The sequence below is a fragment of the Ammodytes marinus genome, assembly GCF_949987685.1.
Source record: "Ammodytes marinus genome assembly, chromosome: 9".
NCBI classification, from domain to species: Eukaryota; Metazoa; Chordata; class Actinopteri; order Uranoscopiformes; family Ammodytidae; genus Ammodytes; species Ammodytes marinus.
The window spans coordinates 10,573,811-10,590,447 of NC_137213.1; the positions used below are offsets into that span (position 1 = coordinate 10,573,811).

The window sequence follows — 16,637 nt, forward strand, 5'->3', positions numbered from 1 at the left end:
CTTTGGGTTAGTCATGAAGCCGACCCCTTTTACACTATACAACCTGTTTTTTATTTGACCATTTGTTAAAGCTACAGTACATTACATCTGTTGCCCCCATGAGGAATTCTGGGTAATTACAACAACACTGTCAGGACAGCTGCATGCATTAGTATCCAGCTGCATCCCCGGAGAGTACTGAGGCGGGGAGGGAGTACTGAGGCGGGGCGGAAGAAAATAAAAATAAATGTTGAACGTTTATTTAGACAAATTCTATTGTTTTGGCGATTAAGTTCAGGCATCACAGCTGGGTGGTTAGGGTTAGGGCAAGGGGATAGGGAGAGGTTAGAATATATATAGATAGAACATTAGATTATGTTCAGGCATCACAGCTGGGTGGTTAGGGTTAGGGCAAGGGGACAGGGAGAGGTTAGAATATAGATAGAACATTAGATTAGCCACGGCGCTAGCTCCACTCGGCTAACGGAACACTGCGGCGGCCATCTTGAGAAGGTCACGTCAAACAATAAAAAAGACCGCAGACCAATAGGCTACTAGCCCAGCTACAGTACTCCCGCCCCGCCTCAGTACTCCAGCCCCGCCTCAGTATTGTTCTCCGGGGCTGCAGCTAGACTCTACTCGCTGCATGAGTCTTAGTGATCGCAAATGGATTTTTATACATTCTGTTGTACTTCCAGGATTTTTCTTAGCAGTAGAATTTCTTGGGCACTTCTTGGGATTTTCCTGAGCTCCTGCGCCAGTATCAGGGGTTGACACCAGTTTTAAATGCTGCTTTTGTGGAGATTAAATATATAATCAACTTTGTGTCAACTCAATTGGGCGATCGCTTGAATGTAACAGAAATTAATTTACATGAAAAAGTTACGCACTATATCTTTAATATGAAAACACTGATAGGTCCACTTCAAACAAAAGCAAATATGTGAATATTGGATATGTCTTAATTGATTTATCACATATCCTTTATGTACAGTATGTGTGTATATACAGTTTTATTCATACATGTTTCTGCCTACGTGTATTTCAATGCATAGCTAGTAATGTGTTATACATTCACTCTAAGACCCATACACAATTACATGCTTTTCTGAATTCCACAAAGATTTGATGGCGTGGCTTTTTGTTCAAAAAACACATGAACAGAGTAAAGTGAATGAGCCAATATAGAAATATGAAATAAAGTAACATTGCATGGGATCAAACACGTACTTGCTGATGACACAATGAAAGTGAGAAATGTTCAGAATAAAAAAAAGATGAAAGGAAAGTTCTTTGTGTTGAATTAATAGAATAAATGTCATACTGCCGGGGCAACCGTGGCTCAGGTGGTTAAGCGGGTTGGCCAATGATCCAAGGGTTGGCGGTTCAATCCCCGCTCTGCCACCAGTGTCATGGTTGTTGTGTCCTTGGGCAAGCCACTTCACCCACCTTGCCTCGTGTGAATGTGTATGACTGCTGTATGTTTGAGGTGGTGGTCGGAGGGGCCGTAGGCGCTGAATGGCAGCCACGCTTCCGTCAGTCTGCCCCAGGGCAGCTGTGGCTACTATGGTAGTTTACCACCACCAGTATGACTGTGTGTGAATAAATGGAACCTGGAACCCTGTAAAGCGTCTTTGAGTGCCTTGAAAAGCGCTATATAAATCCAATCCATTATTATTATACAAAGCATGTCTTGCTCCATGATTCTCTCTGTTCAATTCAACTGAAATTCAACCCACCTCATAGCAAATTAACATAAAGAGCCTTAATTAAAGAAAGTAAATTATTTTTGTTTGATATTCAAGGTATGTATTGTAAAACATGGTGGTCTCTCATCCATAGGTTCATTATGGCAATTCAGCTTCCTCCTGCCACTGTCTCCTCTTCATCTCTCTGTTTTCTTAACCTGAACTGAAGTGGATGGGCTGTGGACTTAACAGACAAAATTGAAAAAGCAAAGCACCCAGGGCAGAAGAGGGGGCTGCCTACTGGAAGTCCCCAGCTGTTGCAGCATTTGTTTGGAGATAAAGGCTTGTAATTGTAATATCTAGTTACACTGACATGGGGTTCGCAGCTGTCTTGTGCACAGCCTGACGTCTTAATAGTCACTCAGCTTCTTTGTGCTTCTGTAAAAAGAAAAACAAGAAATTAGAACGCTTGTAAAAGACAAAGGCTGAGTGTGACAGATAAATTGTTTCCATCAGACGCCAATGTCTTCAGCTACACCCTCTCTCTAACATCTTGGGAGAATTGTTTAAAAGCCATCTCTAATTATTTGATGAAAATCAACTAAAGCATGCTCTGTGTTCTGTGTTTAGCTCAAGAAGGTTATTTCAGGCTCTAAATAAAATAAAATAAAAACAGTCCACGCGTCAACTCTTTCCAATCAACTTCATGCCTCATAAACAGGAGAATATGGTTGCATTTTCTGGATGCTGGCTATCCCTTCATGAGCTTCACTACTGAGGAAACAAATGAATCCGTTTTGGTGGCGTCGCCCTGTCTGCTATTCTCTCAGCACCATCTAGTGTTCATGCGTATGGTTAATGTTATGAAAATAGAAAGATACAAAACAAATCCACAATCAGAGCATATAATACTTTTACAAAACAAATAAATACAGCTCTAAAATTCAGATTTTTAACATACCTGCAAACAGATGCTTCCCCATTATGTCGAATACAGACATCCCTCCGTACAACTATCCCAATCTTAGATTTCTATACATTGTTTAAGCTTTGCCAACAATTTCCTAAATAATTCCTCACAAGAAATGTTTTATTTAACCTATAGACGGTGCAGAATATCCTGAACACAGACCATGGAACAGCTCAGATTGATCATGGTGCTTCTGCAGTGTCGTCTTTTGACCACAGAGGGACGCTCAAAGACTGCCATACAGCACTCACCCCCTTTGAGCTGAAGATGATGGTGGAGGTTGGAGGCAGATGGGATCAAACCACGCTCTGATTGTAATAAATGAACCTCGGAATACCAATACATCTATGTCCAGATTTTTATCCACAAACGCACAATGTAGAAAAAAATGCTGAGTCGGTGGGGAACAATAATGAAAGCCTTTTCCCCCTGTGTGCTCTTCATCACAGACAGACAATCTTCATCAAGATCTAAGTGGCTGTCGTCTGAGGCCAACCAGCGGTGTGATTGAATGTCACTTTTATTTGCATGAACTGCTTAGAGTCATTTTGACGGCGATACGGTTGCGGCCTAAAGAATTACAATGACTGAGTAAAGCAATCGCTGGAGCATCAGTATATCATGGCTATTAAATCTGCTGGAGCATGGGACAATGTGGTCACTCCAAGCTGCCTTGCTGTGTATCCAGGACTCTCATACCTTTGTACGCGTATTGTCCTTGGAGTCAACTCCTCGCCATGTGTAATTTAATAAAGTAGGAATGTGTTCAAGAAAAGATCAAGAATTCATATCTTGTGCACACTGCGCAGAACTTCTGGCAAAATAGTCCCAGGGCCTAATCAAATATAAAGTTCATGTTTAAAAGATAAGGCATATGATGACCGTGAGGGGGTTACATTTCGCAGAGGTGGAAAAATAAAAGGCAGGAAAGATGAATTTCCGATGCTGAGGGAGACATGTAGGCACCTTTAGATACTGAATGTATTTTTTTTGTGTGTGCGTGTGTGTGTGTGTGTGTGTGTGTGTGTGTGTGTGTGTGTGTGTGTGTGTGTGTGTGTGTGTGTGTGTGTGTGTGTGTGTGTGTGTGTGTGTGTGTGTGTGTGTATTGTGTATGAAGTGCAGCCAGTGTATAGCTACAATTTAATGGCTGCTGTATAGAGCCATTTTCGATATGATTTTCTGCTCTCATCGCCATTGTTCAGGAGACACATATTTTCCTCTCTCTTGCAAAGTTGCGTTTCTCAGATAATTTAACTGTTGCTGATTCATCAGTGTGCATAACAAAGCAGACGCAATGATGCAGACAGGACAACACAGACGTGCCGACAAGTGAATCTTTTTTGACAGCAGTGTGAATATTTTTTAGCCATTATTACTGTCAGCTTTGGTAACATAAAATACATTCTGATAACTGGGCAGCACAACTATTATTCTAAATCTAAAAGGGCAAAAAAATAAAAAAGAGGTTCTCATGAAATTTCAAAGAGAATCCCTCAATAAACAGGAAAATGAATGTGTGAGCCAGTAGCTCAAATTGTAAACTGTGATGGATGTTTACAGCGACCAGTTTGGCTCATATTAGTCATTTGAGTGAGTCCAGTTTGTCCAAAGGCCCATAGGAACATCAGTCATGGACTTTCTACAGTAATAGTTTTTGTGTCACATAATTATACAGCCAATCACTGTGAGTGGGAACACAATTGAACCTCTCAGCTTTACCACCCCCATGTGTAATTTCACACAACAAAAATGTATGAAACTGGGCAAACGCAGCACGTGGAATTACAGATGTGACCCTGCAGCGCTCTTATTCATATTTAATGAGAGAGCAGGGCTTTGGCAGAACTTGTATTTTCCATAGAAGGAGGTTGTGTGCAATAATCAATAAGTAATATAAGGAAGATTTACAGGAATCCACTGAATGTACCTGAGGACCGCGGTATAAATACTTCATCACTGTTCTTGTCCATCTAACTGTCCGCCTATGTCTCTGTTGTCTGTCTGTGTGTTATGCAGTAGCCCCCCCAAAAACAGTTTCTTGTATCTCAGCGTCTTCACGTAGTTACTCTTCACCATTTCAGAAGGATTTTGAAGGTTTTTCTGATGAAACTTCAGTTCACCATGAAGATGCATCACAGGTCATGAACCAGATGGCAGCTTATATATAGTTACATATTGAGTTGATCACATTTACTTTGAAATAAGACACCTGAAGATCTCAGACTGACTAGATTTCTTTCACATCCCCAACCCCGTTTTTGTATGAACTTGCTTTCAAGAAATTACATTTCATTTTTTATTGGTATTGACCCTTCTTTTATGACTTATACCTGGCTTTTATATTTACTCCTTGTTCTGTTTTATTGCTTTTGCACAGTGCTTCATTTCATAATAAAGTTTTGAGAAATGATAAATCTTTTAAGGTTTTGACTTTTCTACCTTTGAAAACATGTGGGTGTCTCTATCCCTTTCACACATATGCATCAGGCACATTAATACATGGGTAACAATGTAGAGCACAGCGAAAAAACTACAGTGAAATGATCTAGTATTACTGGTAACCTATACAGGGATAAATATTTAGTACAAAAGGAAGAAGGGTTTGGAACTTTGTATTAAAAGGGCACTTATAAATAAATTGCACTGTGAGAGCTGGAGCTGAGCACCTGTTTAAGAATTAAGTTACAGTAATGTTGTTGAAAATGGAGACAGCACAGTAACAGAGTTGACTATGCGATGAAGTTAGTTTTCATTTATTTAAAAATGATGAGATACTTATAAAATATTCTCTTTGGGTAATTACAATGTTGAAAGGCTTTTAAATATGGGGTACTTTTTATGAATAGTTTATATAGTGCACATTATCATTTCATTGTTGCTGGGGTAAAAAAAAGAGGCGCACGTAGTTGGAAGTAAACAAGATACCATTACTTCAGCTGCACCTCACTTGAAAATCTGCACAAAACACTGCAATGTAAGTGAAGGAATTGTACTTCCTCACGTTGTCTAAGAAATATGTCAGGGCAAAACTATAGAAAATATAGATACTAAATTCCATTAAAAATTTAAACTTTTGTGTTGTTTGAGTTGGGTGTGTTTTCAGATGTATGCAGCTCCAACAAATTATAAACTTTGGCATAAATTAAGGAACCACAATCCACACACCACTGCAACTGTAAATCCATTTGACTCTTATCCAACCCCACAATAGCCCCCTGTTCTGTTTTTGCCAGTTGAAAGGTGTGCCAACGAAGGACCAACCAGGCACAGCAACTCTTCAATGTCATTATTTATAAATGTTTTCAGTTTGAATAAGCCACTGCAGAGTCACTTGAGGACGCGACACATGAGTCAGCCAGCAAGATAAGAGTGTGCATGTTTTAAAAACCGATGGTAATGACAGACTTTTGGTTTCAATGTAAGAGTCAAAACTGATATTGGAGAACAACCAAGAACAGCTTGTTTAGCCTATGTCTTGTCATGTCATTCACCAGCAGAGTTATTGACCATTACATTTAACAGACATCCAAGTGAAAATGGCAAAAGAGGTCAAATAAAGCAGTTCAGTGGTCAGTGAGCATACTATAGTTTCCACTTTCCACAATATTCACACTGTCATTTGCCAGCCGCAATCAGAATTGAACAACATTACCTAGTGATTGTCCAGCGATGACTCTGGTGTTCTCCCCGGCCACAGCTAACCTGGCGTTCCTCTCGCTGACGTACTGAACGAAGGCGTAGCCCTTGTGCACCGAGCAGCCCACGATCTTGCCATATTTGGCAAAGATGGCCTCGATGTCGCCCTTGGTTACCACGGCCGTGTTGAGGTTGCCGATGAAGACGCGGGAGTTGAGGGAGCGCGGGTCATTCTTGTTGGTCACGTTGCTGGTCTGGGTCTTCCCAGTCATCCTAGTCCTGCAGCAATGCCTGCTGGGAGACACAGTTGTACAGGAAAGACAGAAGCCCAGAAGGTGTGGAAGAGGTTACACTCTGAAAGCCAAACAGCGAGCACCAGTGGGCCGTAAAACAATGGTCAGAGATGAAAAAGTATGTTGTAGGTAATTGCAGGATTGAGAAAAATCCATTTTTTTTTTAAATCCATTTTTTTGATTAATTGATCAATCTGAAAATAGTGAAAACGGTCCATCTAAAATTCCCAATTTTCAAGTTTACATCTTCAAATGTCTTGTTCAAAACCCAATAATATTCAGTTACTATAGGATATAAAGTAGAGAAAAGCATAGAAATCCACATTGGAGAAGCTGACAGAATTAAAACACTTAATCAGTTATCTTAATAGTCACAAATTATTCTGCAGCTCTACATAAATTGTCTAAAACCCAAATTGGTTCAATTTGTTATCCCTTTGTGTCCACCTGCACTCTTTATTCTGAGCACATGTCCACCTAAACTAAAGGAACATGGAGGTTGAGACATATTGCTCTCTGCAGGAGGTGAGAAGTGATTCAGATGTGTGAATCTGACAAATCTCACATGATATCTATTTACTATTGTATATAAATGTATACATAAATGTATGTAGTAACATATTGCCTGTACTTGTTTGCTCTCCCTCTAATCATATCATGACCCTTTAGGTTAATCCTGTGACCCTTTGGAAGGGGCCCGACCCCTAGGTTGGGAAGCACCATCTATACCTCCAGAGTGACAATTTATAAAGTGGTTTAAACTACAACAAACACCTGTTGATGCACCAGTCTTAACAAAGCAATCACATCATAAATAATAATATTGCAGGTACATGCTCCATTTTACTGCAAAGCAGAGACACATTTGACTTGAAACACATAGTAGATAATAATATTTCTGTACCTTTATCTTAATAGGACTTTTACATGTGTACTTTTGCTTACAGTATATCCGGTATTAACAACATGCACCAGTGACAGCTTCATTACTGCCTGTATCAGACCAGGTCAGCAGAAAGCAAAAAAGGATTTAGCTGGACACTTCAAATACATCATAAACCCCCCTGCAGCCAGCACAGTTTGTTCCCATAATGCAACAGTCCTCAGGGGGGATCCGGAAGTGTCAGCATAGTGTTACATCCACTCAGGATGTTGCCTCTTGGAAAACTTCTCTTTAAGCAGTTTGATGAGACCAATAGTCGTCCCTCAGGGTTAAAGATACAAAGGGAAAAAAGCTTTCTTGTGGTAAACAAAGTCCACCAAAGCGTGAGGGGAACAGTATAGCAACAGTAAACAGTAGAAAAAAGTCTGAAAGATGTCTTTTTGAATTTCAAAGCTGATAAAAACTTGCCTATGTACACAAAACATTACCTCGGGTCAGGGTTTATGGCTTTTCTACAAAGACTGTAAACCTGTCAAACTTTTATTAGCAGCCAACAGCAGCGTTGACTGGTCGCTGAGCAACCTCTGAACTCCTGCTCCAAATAACTGCAGGCTGGTAGCTGTTGGAGCAACACAACTACAGGCAATCAATGGCACTCATAAGCTCCCAGTCTCTAGTTCTCCACATGCATCACCTTAGATAAACACCCCTGATATGATCCAACGTTATTTTTCTTAATTGCCCTTCAATTACAAGTTCTTTGTCAAAATGGTTACAGGAAGAAGCGTTTTACATTATTCCTCTAGCTCATTCAAAATGGTGACAAAAAGAGACTTCAAAGGCGACTCCTTTACAATATTCATGAGCCTCTAAGATCCTCAAAGCCTTTTATGAAGAACATGTGGCATAACTGCTGGCAAACGCTGGTGGAAATGTCCCAGGCCAGAAAAAAAAACACACTCACACTGATTTCAAAGCAGCCCAATAGAGCTGGGTTTGGATTCATCTTGGCACACTCCAAGGTTCAGAAATAAATGCTAAACAACATCGTCATGCATTAACCGACGCCTGGAACTCGTCCCAACTCATCACCTGCATGTTTTTCCCCATTCAAAGACGTTTTGTTTGTCTGTTAAAAAGTCTTTCTTATTACAGAGTGACTGAGTGCTTTACAGAGATTGTTTTTTTTCTCTCTTCTTCGGCAGCATCCTTTGGTGTCGCAGAGGTTCCAAGTGTAAGTATTTCACGGATCCTCTTTGGTCTTTTCACACCAGCTGTCAGGAGTCTGAATTCTCCGGAGATAAGGAAGCGAGGAAGTGGTGGAGGTAATCATTTTAGCGCTTCCTCTCCTCCTGATCTCTCTCCTCACTGAATCTCGTCAGAGGAGAAAAGATGAAAACTCCTCATCCAATGTGACAAATGCATAGACCATGGTATATGAGGGATGCATTCAGGCCACACTGGAACGTATAGCATTGCAGCATTTTAATCTTTTAGAGAGTTGACAGAAAGCATCTAACCTCAACAGTCACCGACAGAGGAGTTTTATTTTCTAGTCGTCTTCATCGCATAGACATGGACACGTCACCTTCTGCCTTTTCATGAACAGGAGAAAAACATCTCTCGAACAAAGTCTCACTGTCAGGGCCTCCCTGTAAAGAAATATGTCTCTAAAGGAGAATGAAATATGAGTCTGTATTAAGCCCATTTTTTTGTTGGGGTTTTTTCTCTTGTGATTATTGTGAATGACAACCAAACACATTACAAAGGAATAAATATATGGATTGAAATATAGGCTATTTACATTTTCATTCATTCTCAATTTTTATGTGCACAGCAGTGCAGGTATGGGATTACTTCCCCTCGTTCTGCTGGTTTTTGAGCACATATGCAGCATAAAACTGTGAGGATTTATCAAAGGGCTGCTGAGAATAATATACAAGCTAGAAATAAAGTGATAAAGATCACTCAGTTGCAGAGCCGCCAGGAGATTTTATAGCAAGAATAACCTGAGTGCTACAATTCCCCAGTTGTCAGCTGTACACAAAGTAAGAAGAACCATCAGTATAATAAATGTAGAATAGTAGGCCTAATCAATAAATATTCAGTTAAAATTGCAGAAGTGGTGGGTCAAATTGAGTTATGGCTAAATGGTATTTAATCAGAGAACATGATTAATTAAACTCAGGATAATGATGATAATAAGCCATAAAAAAAGCCTTAAATCAGAGCGAGGCTCTGATTCTCTGTTCTTATTTGCTGTTGGGACTGTCCATTCACTTTGGCACGACGTTGTTGGTGTAGAGCATGTCAGGGAGGGACCATAGGGGAGGGACCAAAGAGAACAAGTGGAGCGGTGGAGGTATTTGGATTCGAATCTCTAGCCCAACTGCCATTTTCTCCCCAAATCATATACCCCAGCTTTAACAGGAGGTGGTAGAGTAATAATTTGCTTTCTTGTCAAGAGATGAGATAATTGATTCCAGTGTTATGTCTCTGCGTCAAACACTTGTTAACACCATAGTTCATTTAAAAAAATTATGTTTTTTAAGTAGCAAAGAGTAGGCTTAGTTGTTTCCACGTGTTTCTAGTCTTTATGTTTATGCTTACATAAGCTAACCGGCCTCTGGTTTTACCCTCATATTGTTTATTTTTTTCCTTTCTTTTATTTTATCCTTTTGAATAACAGCTAACAGCCTTAAACCTAATTACATTTTTACACAGCCAACATTTTCGAGTTGTGCTGGTGTTTTGTGAGCACTTATGCAGCATAAAATGTGAGGAATTTGTCAAAATGCTGCTGTGAATAATATAAAAGCTGAAAAGAGTGATGATATTCACTCAATGTCAGAGCCGCTGGGAGATTTTACAGAAAGAATAATGACTGTAGCTAACCTGACAGCTGCAGAAAAATAAATATTACTACTCAAGTAAAATAATATGCCTATTCTGTTTTTTTTATGCACTTCACATGGCATGAGCAGTGAAAGTCAAACTGTATTATGGCTTAATGGCAACTAATCACATAACGTAATGAATTTAACTCGTAATTTTTTTTTATTTACCAAAAGATTCTTGTTAACATGAGGTAATTGTGTAATAGCAGGGCTGTGGAGACACCAACGTCCTTTTTTATAACACCTTCACACCCTTGCTCATTTTTTCCCTGCTCCCGTCGCAGCCATAAATTACTGAGCTAATGCCCCGACAGCAGCAGCTATTGCTGAATCATACAAGGGCCTCAATTAGCAATTTAGGGCTTAATGAATTCAGGTCCTCACTTGGCCATTCTGCCCCCCGCCCAGAGGAGCCTGCCGGAACCTAATCTCCCCAGCAGGAGTTGTACAGTAAATACCAACTAACGGTGCAGGGAAGATAGAGCTAAGCATGTTTCTGCCCATGTATTGGCCTAATGAACGACTTGCCTTGCAGTTTTTTTAGGCCTGTTAATCAAACTGTATGTACCTTCTGTGGGGATCTTAACAAGGAAGGATGACTGTTGAGCAATATTCTTATTTATTTCCGACACCCCATTGACTTATGCATAATTCTGCCTTGAGTTTGATTGAAGGAGAGGAGATTGTGACAAAAGAAGTGACAGAAAGCAGAGAAGGAATTAAAAAGGGGAAGAGATGGAAGGAGGGAGTGAGAGAACTTGAAAAAATAAATAAAAATAAAAATAAGGGGGATAAAATAAATTTGCAATGCTAATCATCTTTAAGGATCTTCGAACTGGGCTTCAGACCAGAATATCATAGATGGGAAATGCAGGCATGTATCATGCATTAGATAGGTAGGTAGCACAGGTTTATAAATTATTTCTATGACTCTCTATGCTTTTATATTACCATGCTACCAGTCTATTATCATTTATGTATTTTTCATACCTTTAATGAACTGACCTTTTGAACTGTAAGGCTATGCTGTGAGCTATACGGAGCACCTGTATAGAAAATAAATTCCAATTTCCATCTGCTTTATCTCTCCGCTGCAACCCATGTGAATTTATTGGGGGCTCTCCTGAAGCGTGGTGACCGAGGCAGCACGATCACGCGCCTAAATGAGTTGTAACATAATCTGATTGGAGCAACCTATAACCATGGCCCGGAGATGACAGCGAGGAGATAAAAGCCCAATGTGACCTATACAGAGTAATGGGATGAAGCTGTATCCCTCTGTGAGACGCGCTATCTGGCATCTTACAATAATAGCAGGGCTGATGATCTCTGTAATCAGGGCATTTGATTTCATTACACAACACAAACCTGATCTTGGGAGGTCAGGCGTGTATCATTTGGACCGCTTTAAACTGTTTGCACTGTTTGCTTTAGTAGTCAGTTACAGAAGTGATACAAAAAGCAACTTATGGGTGACTTTGTTGGCATTGATGACTTTTTTCATGTGAAGTTATGTTTGGTTTTGTACCACTAGCAGCTTTTGACAACTATTTTGCCTCATACACTCTCTGTTTCATCGCCGCATATCATGCCGATGTGTTCTTAAAAGTCTATTTCTAGATGTATTTGGAGACTTTCCTATTGTCACACTGTGGAAAACTGCACTCCTGAACTACTCCTGAACCACCAATATGTGTATTCTAAGAGAAAGGAGGTAGAGAAAGACTCCACCTGCTATAAGTGGCAGAAGAGTCCACAGCTCTTGCCGGAGGGGCTCATGAACATATGCCACGCTTTCCCCACATCTCTTGGCACAAACATATTTCTCCATTTCCTTAATTCTCCTCTTGTGTGCCTGCCAAATATAACATCCGCTACGCTAGGCTAAAGTAACTGGGTCACTAGAGCTGTGAGTAATTAGCTGCTTCCCGCCTTGTGGCACTAGAAGCATGTAAAGCATGGTGATGGTTTAAGACAGGACGTACTGTGAGGGTGAAAGGTCAGAGATGAAAGTGGGCAAAGGAGGCAGCACATCGTGGGTTAGGAACATTCACGCAGTATACCACAGTGTTTTCTCACTGCAAATACTAAAAATCAACATGGCTAAGAACTGATTATGATTTCATTCCAGGAACAATTTGCCATTTACATTTTAAAATAGGCTCTGGCTGGCCTGCTTTTTAAACGTTACAGGCTGGGGATGTTTTCAGTTTCTTGTTTAGTGGAACACAGGGACATTAGGCTGAACACATGCTACATCAAAATCACTAAATAACATTCATTAGCATGCAAATACAAAACCTACTGTGAAGGAATCGTAGACGTTGTTGATGGGACCAGGAAAGATCCAGAAAAAAAGGCATTCAGGCAGCCATCACTTTTCTAGCTTGATGATCCTTTGGACGCCTAATTTTATATTTTTTCAAACGTATTTAAATCAAGTAAATCTAACATTATGATGCAATTCTTATCCAATATTTAATTATACAATAAATGGCACAGTTTAAAAGCTTAACGTTTTTAATTGTTGCCGGGTGTGTCAGAGAGGTGTTAATGCAACACTATGGGGAATTTAGGGTAAGACAACTCAAATACATGTTGTAAACTATACACCTGACCTTAATATATAAAGCATATTCTAGTTTTGGTTTTAAAAAGATTCAATTAAAGGATATGGCTGTCGAAAGTTGTGTGCTTGCCTGTTGACTAATTTTTATTATCTTAATCCCAGCCTGTCAAGTCAATTATATGTATAAAGCCCAATATCACAAATAACAACTTGCCTCAGGGGGGTTTAAACTTGTACAGCATACAACATCCTGTGTCCTTACACTCTCGATTTGGTTGAAAGAAAAACTCTGTGTAACCTCAGGAGGACAGACCGATGTGTGATAGATGTTGTGTGTAAAGAACAGACCAATGTGTTGTTTCTCCATGGGATTTGTTATGAGTTGATGAGGATATATATACCACTAAACCAAAACCAAACTTTTAGAGACTTTACAGAAACATTCAGTAACCCTGAGAGTCTTTATTTATCCAAGGTCAAACCTCTTTGTTTAGCCTGTTGAATGGGGGCTTTTTAATAACTGCTGACAGAACATCACAATCCAATCTAATAGCCGTGTCATAATACGTAGCCGGTAATTCAAGTCTACTGCACATAGTTTGTGTCTACATTGCAACATGTAGTTATTTTGTCATTTTGCTGAATCACAACACAAATACCGGGTGCATTCGCTGCCATTATGCCGGTGCCCTTGGTGTACTCCAATTTTTTCTTTGAAAAAGATAATAACTAATCTTTTTTAACAAGTTCAAAACAAACAGGAAACTGTTCTGAGAAAATATTATCGTTTTGTTTCTTATCGGAGCACTCAACCCCACTTTTTTAGGCTCTCCAACGGAGGGTGCAGAGCTTGAAATAGCTCAGGATAAGACGTGTGCGGGGGCAGGGGTTAGTAATAAGACCCACTCCCAACTTCCAGGCAAGAATCAGCTCGTTCCAGCTGCCAGTGCAATAACGTGCTGGCAGCTGTCCATGGTGCTGAAATCAAACGCTATCTCTTTGAATGGCGAATGAGAGGAGCTGGCCGGGGTGCTAAAATACTGATGCTGCTGCTGCTAGGCTAATGGCACGTCTGACCAACAGAACAGACAGAGCATCAGGTGCCTGGCTGCCTGCATGTATACAATGTGGCTGTTGTTTATCCATGGTATTGCTTTCCAATGGCATTAAAGAGGCTATTGAAAAAATGTGTTAAACATGACTAACGAAGGCGACGCACAGATCCAAGAATAGGAGATGCAATAAGGAGCTGTGAGTATTGCCAGTGCCACTAGTATAATGTAACACAGAACACTTTAAGTATATATCATACAAGTGTGGTTTTTTTCATTGAAACAAACTTTCAAACAATATGCCATCATCTTTCTTTTAGTTTTTTCCCAAGTTATCTTTCCCATGAAGTGTTATACAACGCGACAGAGAGAAGCAGCTCCCCTAATCTGTTCTTTGACCTCCAGTCTGAAAACCCGGAGCAGCTCTTAAATGTTCTTTCATCCGTATCTCGAAGAAGATGGACTCTGCGGTGCGAGCGTGGTTTTGAAGCAGCCCACGCCGTGCACCTGCTAAGGGTCAGTGATCATACCGGGCCCACGGGTGAAGAAAACCTAAATGACAGGCCCTCCACCGAACGGGGACAGACTACTGACCGCTCCAGAAATGCCTGCCTAAACTTTATTCCCTCCTTGCTTCTTTGCTTCATTCCTAACTCCATCCTCTCCGTGCTCATACTGATTCAGACAGTGAATGCGTTTGTATGTAGGCTGGCTATTCCGGAGCCAGCCTCCCACTTCATCCCTGGTGAGAGATAAGTATTGTTTGCGTAGCAGCACATTTCATGCTCGGCTTCCCCCACCTGTTACCTGACCTGCAAAGTCTTGACGGCTGGAATAACTGTCAAATGCTTTCACCCGTACCTTTTTTTTCGAGGATGATTGAAAAGGAAGTTTTGTCTTTGGGGAGGTTATTTCGAAAGCATTTTCTATGTAACAGAACACAACAACAAAAAGACTTTGGCAAAGGATGTTTAAGCGGTGTAAAGCCAGCAGTCATTTAGGAGGGTCATTTTGCAGGGGTCTGTTAATTGCAGAAGATTTTGGGTGTTTATTAATTTGTCCCCTGCAGGTTCTATGGTGAGTTCTGGCTTCATGTCAAGGTCACACTATTAATCAAATCTATCGGCCTAATTTGCATAATGAACTGCTGCAAAATGCTGCCCCTCCAGCCCCCCACCCCCCCATCCCCCTCCCTCTTCCCCTACATTCTGACAGTTTGAAGGTGGAGTCTGTAATTGTTGTCAAAATAACTGTGAATATCTCCTCACGATAAGCTAAAAAATTTATCTGGACCTGGACTCTGTAAACTGTCTTGTGATGGCTGCGATTTTTTTTTTCAGCGCACACACAGTACCGACATGAAGCGTATCGTCAGGAGATATTAACTCATTTTGACAAAAAGTGATTTGACAACAAGCATTCTCCAGAATTTCTGAATCCACCTTTAAGTTTCCAAGTGTCTCTGTGTGATGTGCCTGCTGTTAATGCAATGAGGTGTATGAGAGTAGCAGGAGAAACTGGGCGGAGGAGAACAGCTGTGTCTCTGGTTCAATTGGCACTCTGTTGTTGTTGCTCCTGCTTTTGTTTTTGCTCAGCAGTGATTGGCATTCATTAGACTTATCTGAAATGTCCAAGCTCTGACCACTGACACTTTAAAGAAAATAAATCCTGCATATAATGTGGCAATTTGTATCACTTTTCGTAATACAAAGAATGCAGATTGCAAGACAAAAAAAAATTCTGTGTCGTGCTGTTTGGTTTTTGGATCTGCTAAGTTTTGAAGACTTCGAAACCTCTAAAACTATTTGACTATTCATTTCCAGCTCCGATTGAAAAACAAAGAGTTCCCATTTGCTCCTTAATGTTGCACAAAAAAAATGCCAAAACAAACTCCAGCAAAGTTCAATTTCTCACCTATTAGAAAAGCAAAATCCTTAAAGATGAAAATCAAAACTGTTATTTTTGCGCCTTGGAAGACGCATCGCCTCCAAAACCAGATACAGGCTGCAGGTTTAGAGGAAAGCACCAAAACCACACCAAAACAAGCCATGACGAAGGAGGGCAAAAGCCAGAAAATAAGCAAAAGGTTGTGGGGATTAGAACAAGTGAGCTCGTAAAGAAGCTGCTTCGGGGAAGAGAAGAAGGGATGGGAGAATATAGCTATCAAGAGCGTCCGCAAGCACGTAGATATTTCTCAGTGGCTGTCGCCGGAGCAACAAATCCAAGATTTAAATCATTGCATGCAGAAAACGAGAAAACATTTGTTCCCTCGAGTCGCAACAACAAGAAAAGAAAAAGAAGAGGGTAAAAATATGCGTAAGAAAATGGCAGTTTGAAAATGTACTCACCGAGTCGGGAGTAAAAGGTTTCAATTAAAAAGAAATTGGGCGTGTGGCGGTGGTGAATTGGTTGCGTGCAGGCTGGTATGTACCGAGGCTCTGCGTCCCCCCTCGCGCTCTCTACTGCTGCCGGTGGCTGAGTCATGTGACTCGGGATTGGTCGGGAGTTTTTGAATGAGTGCATGATTTTTTTCTCTCATGCTAAAATGGATAAGAGCTTTTTCTTGTAATACCATTGATTTTTTTTTCTCTAGCCCAGCGCTATTTAGTGTCTCTCAAAATAGGGTCACTATAGTGGGGGAAATGTGGGTAATTTTAGCTAAATTAAATT

The 16,637-nt window shown here is 40.5% G+C and overlaps 1 protein-coding gene across 1 annotated transcript in view; it reads right to left on the minus strand.

The window, feature by feature from the left end:
* Positions 1 to 16,398, minus strand: part of LOC307255254 (RNA-binding Raly-like protein) — a gene marked incomplete at its 3' end in the record, with an annotated part of 30,756 nt that extends 14,358 nt beyond the window's left edge. The window contains exons 1-2 of the mRNA XM_080033913.1: positions 16,316 to 16,398; positions 6,290 to 6,564 (exon numbers count right to left, since the gene is read on the minus strand). Of these exons, the coding sequence (XP_079890039.1) occupies positions 6,290 to 6,545 (256 nt within the window). The 5' untranslated portion in view covers positions 6,546 to 6,564; positions 16,316 to 16,398. The remainder of the gene's footprint in view (positions 1 to 6,289; positions 6,565 to 16,315) is intronic.
* Between the last annotated feature and the right edge of the window lie 239 nt (positions 16,399 to 16,637).